At 57.8% G+C, this 7,823-nt stretch overlaps 1 protein-coding gene and 1 long non-coding RNA gene across 5 annotated transcripts; one reads left to right on the top strand and one right to left on the bottom strand.

Moving 5' to 3' along the window:
• Positions 1 to 563: 563 nt before the first annotated feature.
• SPIB (Spi-B transcription factor) lies at positions 564 to 7,808 on the bottom strand. 4 transcript variants are annotated; one of them, XM_002917821.4, is made up of 6 exons: positions 7,691 to 7,807; positions 6,667 to 6,694; positions 4,956 to 5,028; positions 4,456 to 4,670; positions 3,913 to 4,066; positions 564 to 2,730 (listed from the first exon to the last, which is right to left on the bottom strand). In XM_002917821.4, exons 1-6 carry the CDS (start codon positions 7,711 to 7,713, stop codon positions 2,432 to 2,434), a joined length of 792 nt encoding a protein of 263 aa, XP_002917867.1. In that variant the 5' UTR covers positions 7,714 to 7,807; the 3' UTR covers positions 564 to 2,431. The 4 variants fall into 4 exon arrangements, with proteins under 4 accessions (XP_002917867.1, XP_034495048.1, XP_034495050.1 ...); XM_034639157.1 differs by lacking the exon at positions 7,691 to 7,807 and adding an exon at positions 5,399 to 6,134; XM_034639159.1 differs by lacking the exon at positions 4,456 to 4,670 and having other exon boundaries at positions 7,691 to 7,808.
• Positions 3,261 to 4,421, top strand: LOC117795260. Its single transcript, XR_004619173.1, has 2 exons — positions 3,261 to 3,511; positions 3,888 to 4,421. It is a non-coding gene; the product is annotated as an uncharacterized LOC117795260 (long non-coding RNA).
• Positions 7,809 to 7,823: the final 15 nt, after the last annotated feature.

Genomic DNA, 7,823 nt, shown 5'->3' on the forward strand with positions numbered 1-7,823 from the left:
CCGACTGCCACATAGCTCCCGCGGGCGCAGCTAGGAGGTGTAGCGGCGAGAGCCAGAGGGCGACGCTGCCACCAGAAGCCTCCCGCCCTGCCTGCCTGCCCGAGTGCTGTATCCAGAGAGAGCGAGTGCTGTATCCAGAGAGAGGAGGGCAGACATACAGAAGACAGAAATTCAGGAGGAGGGACAGAGACCTTGATGGAAAGGGAAGCAGGGAGACGGTGGGGAAGAGAGGGAGGGCTGGCTCAGCCGGAAGAACAGGCGACTCCTGATCTCGGGGTTGTGAGTTGGAGCCCCGTTGGGTGTAGAGATTGCTTAAAAATTTAAAAAAAAAAAAATCTTTATATGAAAGAGAGAGACAAAAATTGAACCGAACCAGCAGTGCCTGCATCTGAAGCCCTTAACCACGGCCTTCAAAGCTCAGCCTGGAGCGGCCTCTTCCATCTCCTGTCTTGTGGTCCGCCTCGCTGTGGCCGCAGTGTCTCGGAAGGTCAGCAGGCCTGGGCTGACAGACGGGCTGACAGACGGCATTGCTGTCCCTAACAAAGGGGCCTAGGAAGTTTGTCTACCTTGATTTGTTTTGTTTTGTTTTATTTTATTCCACACTTGGGGGAGATGATGATAGTTTTTGCAAAAAGTACCTCATTTGCAAGAGGAGGCCCTGGGGACATTTTGTCCCTGGCACTCCCTTCCCACCCTGCCCCCATTCCAGGGTGAGGGTATGTGTGCTGTCCTTTGGAGGGCAGGTCCCAGCGTGGGCTCTGCTACCAGCAGCTGTGTGCCCCATAAGGACCTCTTCCCTCTCTGGCTCCTTGAAGCTCCTTCCTTGTCCTCTTCCTCCTGGACTTCAATGAGTGGGTGGTGGGATAGATTTCCAGAAGATGTATCAAAGGCTCAGCAGGGCTGCAAAGGACTTTTTCTGTCTTCCTCCTCCTCCTCTCCCCTTTCACAGAAGGGACAAACTGAGGCCCAGAAGCAGCAAGTCTTTCAGCCTAGATCCCCCAGCCACGAAGGCTCAAGGACCTGGGACTCTGACATCTTAGCCCACAGTCTGTGACACTTCCACAGGGTTCGAATCAGAGCTCCCACGGTGAACCCAAGCTCCACCTCCGTGGGTTCACACCAGGGTCGAAATGCAAATGATTGGGGCCCAACAGGCAACTGAGAGAAGCCACTGGGGTCTGACAGCCAGGGGCAGGGGGGACTGGGGCAGACTGGAGAACAGGTGCCCTGATAGGAGTGGCTGCCTCTCTGCACCTCGAAGCTGCCCGCCTTTGCTGGATTGTGCAAAGTTTGAAGTGAAGGAGTATGCAAAATTCCCTCACTGCTGCAGTGAGCTGAAGAAGGACCCACCACCAGAGATCTGATTTGTCCCAAAGGGAGCTGGAGGGCTGGAGGTATCAATGTGAGACCTCTGGTTAGAGATGACATGGGAGGGCTGCCTGCCAAGATCACCCAGAAATCGGCTGACTGGCCAGAATGATCCCTAGCTTGGCCTTACAGAGGGCACCCCAGGAAGGGGAGGGTCTCTGTGAGAACTCAGGTCTGCTGATGGGGTCCCCAAAGGGGCATGGCAGGTATGGGATCCCAGGGAAGCCCCAGATGTGACTGGAAGGATCCACAGACAAGGGTATCCCAGAGGTGGCCTGGACAAGACAGGGTTCACTGAGGTCCCCCTAGACCTGACAAGGGTGTTTTTAGACATGGCCAAAGGATCTCAGAGGCACCCTAGATGTGACTGGAGAATTCCAGACACACACACAAAAGTGATAGCACAGTGCTTCCAGAGAACTGGGGGATCTCAGGATGACAAACGTATCTGGGGGAATATGACAAGAGAGTCACATATGGGCACAGAGATCTAAGACATGATAAAGGGTTTCCAGGAGGCCCCAGACATAAGTAGGAGATCTCAGATCTGACAGGAGAGTGTGAGACATGAGAAGGGGATCCCAGAGAGACCCCCGGCTGGACAGGGCTTAGGGTTGCAGGCAGCAAACCCCTCCCTGTGTGATGATTTGTGGGCTCACCCTCCCCAGATGAGATTAAGGAATCTCAGACACACAAGGGAGCTCAGAGAGATCCCAGGCTTGGCTGGACCATCTCAGATACCACAAGGGGATCCCAAAGAAACTCTTGGGATTCTGGAAGCAATGGTCCTACCCACCCCCTCCGCAGAGACACATAGTATAGTCCTCTATGGGTTCTGTGACCCAAGACATGAGGATCCTGGGGATCCTGAACATGACAAGGAAATCCCAGAGGGGCCCCAGCCACGGTGGGAGGGGGGCGTCCCAGAGGGGCCCTGGGCAGGGCTTAGGGATTATGGCAGCCCCCTGTCCCCGCAGTGTGGGGAATCCACGGGTCCTGTGACCTAGGGTGTGGGGACGCCAACGTGACGCAGACGTGGAGCCCCTGAGAGCCCTTCCCGGGCTCAGGCCCGGCGGGCGGCGGGCAGCAGCGCACTGTCAAACTGGTAGGTGAGCTTGCGCTTGACCTTGCGGATCTCGCCGGTCTTGGCGTAGTTGCGCAGGGCGCGCGCCAGCTTCTGGTAGGTCATGCGCTTGCGGTTGCCCTTCTGCTGACCCCAGCGACGCGCCAGGAGCTCCTTGTGCTTGGACGAGAACTGGAAGACCCCGGCGCCCGGCTCCACCCACCACACGCAGTCGCGCATGTCTCCGCGCGTCAGCAGCCCCAGCAGAAACTGGTACAGGCGGAGTTTCTTGCGGGCCCCTGTGGTGGTTGGGGACGCGTTAGGGGAGGTCGCCTCTGGGCGCCGCCCCCACCCCCACCCCGCTTCCTCACCCCCGGCCCCCGGGGCCCCCAGCAAGCCGCAGTCGCCACGCCGAGAGCACTGGGGCGAGGGAGGTGGCATCCCCGTGGCTCGGTCTTGTGCCATCAGCACCCCCATCGGAGGCAAGCCCCCTCCTCCCTGAAGCTGTTACCCGAGAGCCCTCCCCCCCACACCCGCCTGGCTTTATCTTCCGGGATGTGCGTCTCTCCTCCGCTCTGCTGGCGGCAGCACGGAGTCTTCCGTATCTGCCCCGCATGGGGTTGGGAGGGCCTGCGAAATGGGCTGCCAGGGCTCCTCAAAGGATCATAACAGGGCGCCGAGTGGCGGTGAAGAGATCTGGACTGGGTTTGAATCCGCCTAGCCATTTCTCAGCCCCAGAGGGACTGGGATCCTGGAAGGATCAGGGGATCTGACTCTTGGGCTCCTACCAGCAGCAAGGGCCCCGTGAAGCCAGAGAGGGGCTGTTCATAGCAGGGCATCGGATGCAGGAACCCCACGCCTGCCCATTTCCCAGCAGTGACCTTGAGGTGGCCTCTGCTCTGCTATAAATGAGGCTGTGTGTGTGTGTGTGTGTGTGTGTGTGTGTGTGACTTTTACAAAACTTTGTGAAGCACTCCGTTCTAGGCATTAACAGTTAGGAGCTCCTTTCATCTTCACCAGAACACCAGGAGTTGGGACTGCGGCTGCTGCCCGTTGTACAGATGGGAAACCCAGAGCCAGGTAGGGAGAGTGACTCATGGCCCTAACTGCCCAGGAGTTGAGCACACTGCGTGTCAGGCACATGGGCGGAAACAGGGGTCCCGTGGACCGGCGTTGACATGGTTATGTCTGCTGCTATCGAGTCAGTAAGAGTGGAGACTAACTGATTGTCCACTCTGCCAAGCACGGCTCTCATTTACCCATATTATCCCATCTAATCCCCCCCACACCAGTAAGAGACACTTACTGTCATCCCCATTGTAGATAGGACACTCAGGCAAAGAGAGGTAGAGTCCTTTGCCCCAGGTCACACAGGGAACCGCCCTCAGCACTGGCGTATACAGTAGGTGCTTGAGAAGCGTGGTTCCTTTAGCTCCTTGCCCATCTCCATTTGCAGCCCCACCCCACCAGCTCCTCCGTACCTGCCTCGGATGCCCTCCCCTCCGGGCCAGCCATGAGGGCCTCCTCCGACTCCTCGCTGTCTGAAACTTCCAGCGTGGGGCTGTCCAGCAGGAGATCTTCTTCCTCCGACAGCACAGGGCTGGGGTATGGGGCATACGCTGGGGGGCCCATGGTCTGCAAAAGGTCAGGATCACCTGCAGTCCAGGGACCCCCACCCCACCCTCCCTCTGCTCTCTTCCCTCAGCTACCTCCTCCTGGGTCCCCACTGTGGCCCTCCCCACTCTCTTTACAGCCTGCACTCTGGCCTCGGTTCAGATCTCCGTGGCATGGCCAAGGGATGCCCAGGCCCCCTCCCTGAAAGCCTGCCCAACACCGATCATGGCCTTCTATGCTGCCCCTTGCCTAACGTCCATGCCTCTGTCAGCTGGTCCGCGGCTGGTCCGTGCAATGGAGTGAAAACAGTTCTTAATCTCAGAGGGCTGACGGAGGCTTTCGCACGCTGCCTGGCATCTAGTAAATCTCGATCAAATGATGGGGATGTTAATTGTGTCCCTGCCCCTCACCTGGCTGGTGAAGTCCTCCGTGGGGTACGCTGGGAAGCTGGGCCCTGGGGCCTCTAGGCTGGGGGCTGGGTCGAGGCTCCCCATGGGGCTGTAGGTCGAGGGTCCATAACAGAGCTGGACACCCTGGGGGTGGCTGAAGGTAGCCACAGCCGGGTTGAAGGCTTCATAGGAGGCAGCCGGGACAGCTGGACTGAGGTCCCAGCCCCACAGGGAGTCTGGGGGAGGGCGGGAGGGCGCAGAGTCAGAAGCCAGGTCTGGCCTCAGCCCCTCCCACTTGAAGCCCCCAGCACAGAGAGGCCATTGTGGGCCTTGCAAATCTCTGGCCCCAGAATTTGCATGGGCAAGAGGGTGGGTGGGAGAGGAAAGGGGCGGAGGTCTGGAGCCCTGGGCTAACCTTATCCTGCTGAACTAGGTGACATCTCCCCTGGGACTCAGCTCCCCCATCTGTGAAATGCGCCCAAGGTCCAGGTCAGGAGTTTGGCTAGGGCAGGCCCACTCACCAGAAGCCCCCTCTGAGTCGGGGTAGCTGGGGTGTTTGCAGCTGTCCAGGTCATAGAAGACGCCATCTGGGTACTGATGGGGTAGGGGAGGAAGGGGGGTTATCCCAGGCTTCGGGGAGCCCCCACCTCCGTCCTGGGCCAGCAGGAGGATTCTGACAGGGACAGGGGAGAAGAGGGGAGGGCTGGGAGAAGAAAAGAAAGAGACACAGAGACCAGGCGCCAGAGACAGGGGCAAAGAGAGAGACATACAGAGATACTGGAAGAGGAGACACACACAACACAACAGGAACACACAACACACACAGAATGAAAGACACAAGCAGAGACCCGCATAAATCCCGAGACCCAGGGTCCCAGAGAGTGACCCAGCAGCCAGCCCCTGCTAAGACCGAGGGTTCCCAGGAAGGTGTGGGGAGGGTGTGGAAGAATTCCCCCAGGCTCACCTGTCCCAGGGGTGGAAGTATTTTTACAGAGGCAAAGAAAGTCTCAAGGCTCCTTTTATCCACGTCTGATCGCTTTGATCTACCCCAAGAATCATGTGTTGCTTTAGCAATCATGGTAAAGACCAAGGCTAGACATCCGGATGTACCAGCAGCCTCACTCCCAGGTAATCCCCCAAGGGACTGAAAACAGATCCACAAAGGAGCCTTGTTCGAGAACAATCAGAGCAGCTTTTCTAATAGCCCCAAGTGAGAAACAGCTCATGGACAGGAGAATGGATAAACTGGTGGTGTTGGGGTGTGTGTGTGTGTGTGGGGGGTCCTACAGCAGAGAACTATACAGCAAGGAAAAAGAACCAAGCCTGGAGCATCTGGCTGGGGGGCAGTAGAGCACGCAACTCTTGATCTTGGGCTGTGAGTTCAAGCCCCACGATGGGGATAGCGTTTACTTAAAAACAACAACAAAACAATGCCTGATACACGCAGAATGTTGATGAAGGAAGCCAGACCCAAAAAGGGACATCCGGCATGATGCACTTCATATCAAGGTCAAAACAAGGCAAACGAATCTGTGTTGGAAAAGATCCCAAGGGGGAGGGGTGGTTGTTGATTAGGAATCTTCCAGAGGACTGGTAATGTTCTATGTCGCTCTGGTTGGCTGTTACACAGGTGTGCGTGTAACGCGAAATGTCACTGGGCTGCTTCCAGATCTGCCGCTTTGCCGACTTGTAGGTTATACCTCCATTTTAAAAAAAAAAAAAAAAAGCAAAAAACTTGTCAAGCTAGAGGAAGGTGGGACATGCTGGAGGTGGGGCGTGGGGGGGGTTCTTTCAAGCCCATAAGTGAGTGAGGTTTTGGTTCTTGGACAGGGTTGTGGGTTCTGGGTAGTGAGTATAGTATCCTTTCTGAACTATTATAGACTACGCTTTTGAAAATACAATTTAGCAAAGAAGAGAAAGAAAGAAGGAATAGATAAGTTTGTTGAATGTTGGGGTGGTCAGAAGAAGAGACACAAAGCCAAAGACACAAGGACCCCCATCCCTCCGCATGCCAGGAAGTGGACCCAGAGCCTGAGGGCTGGCAAGAGACGGCAGAGAAAGGTCCATGAAGGGGATGGGGCAGGTGAGGTGGAGGGTGCTGGCAGGAGATATGGAGGGAGATTCAGAAAGACAAAGTGACAGGAAGGAGTGGAAGGGGAAACTGAGGTGGGGGGTCAAGGTGGGCCATGTGGGTACCCCCCACCCTCCCTGGCCCCCAGGGCCCCGACTCACCAGACAGCTGAAGTGTGGCCCGTCAAGCCTGGAGGGGGAGAGACACAGGGGCATGTCAGGGGTGCCTTCAGCCACCTGAGTCTCAGGGTGGTTGGGAGCTGATGGGGGGGGCGGGGGAGGTGGCTGCAGCTGTGACCACCACAGCTCTTCTGCTGTGTGTCCTTGGGTGAGACCAGCACCACCACACTAGAGCGGGACAGGAAGTAGGGGGTGGGGGGGGGACAGGCAAATGTCCCCCCTCCCCTGGGATTTGCATAGACAGAGGCTGGTTGGGGGGCAGGGAAAGTGAGGGAGAGAAAGTCCCTGGAGAGGTGGTGTGGGCGCCCGTAGGCCGGTGGGGGGCAGGGTGGGGGCCTCCGTCCGCGAGTCGGTTAAATGGGTCCACCTTGGACCAGAGGAGAGATGGAGAGCTTCCAGGCAGGGATGGGAAGGAGGAGATGGGAGAGAAGGGAAGGGAGGAAAGTGTGAAGAGAGACATTCGCCGATGTAGGAAGTGGTTATGAATCCCAGAGATGGGCAGATGGGGTCAGGGGACAGACAGGGAGACAGCAGCAGGAGAGAGCAGACGGACAGAGGAAGAACTGGAAAGAGATGGGGACAAAGACACAGAGACAGAGGGGGAGCAAGAGGCAGAGAATAGAGCCCCAGAAACAAGAACGATGTGGCGAGCAGCAGAGTGAGGCAACAAGTGAGCAAGCCAGAGGTCCGGTGAGGCTGGGGTGGGAGTGGGGGGCGGAGGACAGACAGGCCTGGAGGGCCACCTGGGAGAGGCCGTCAGCAGGAGGCAAGACAGGCAAGCATCCCAAGGAGAGATTTTCCAAGTCCGAGAGAGACAGGGATAGGATGGAGAAAGGAAGCTGAGATAGGAGGAGAAAAGCAGTCTAGAAGGGGCAAAGGCAGTGTGGACCCCCTCCCTCCCAGCCCCCAGCCCCCTGGGTGGGGCAGACCACCACCCCTGAGGGAGGCCTGGCAGAGGGGCCTAAGTGCAGGGCGACTCTCCTTCCTTTAGGGAACCCCCACTTACTGTGCAGCCTCCAGGGCGAGCATGGTGGTGCTGGGCCGGGTTTGCTGCCTGCTGCAGCCACCACCCCTATTTATACCTTGGCCCAGCCCCGTGGGGAGGGCAGGGGTGCCGGCTGGCCTGCACAGAGCACAGC

This window comes from Ailuropoda melanoleuca, chromosome 12 (assembly GCF_002007445.2).
Source record: "Ailuropoda melanoleuca isolate Jingjing chromosome 12, ASM200744v2, whole genome shotgun sequence".
NCBI classification, from domain to species: domain Eukaryota; kingdom Metazoa; phylum Chordata; class Mammalia; order Carnivora; family Ursidae; genus Ailuropoda; species Ailuropoda melanoleuca.

Excerpts from the sequence above, each read along its gene's own strand:
- SPIB (XM_034639157.1), bottom strand. The coding sequence starts at position 5,512 with ATGATTGCTAAAGCAACACATGATTCTTGGGGTAGATCAAAGCGATCA. Across the intron at positions 4,671-4,955 it reads CGACTCAGAGGGGGCTTCTG|ACTCCCTGTGGGGCTGGGAC; the intron begins GTGAGTGGGCCT and ends GCCCTCCCCCAG. Across the intron at positions 2,731-3,912 it reads GGGGAGGGCATCCGAGGCAG|GGGCCCGCAAGAAACTCCGC; the intron begins GTACGGAGGAGC and ends CAACCACCACAG.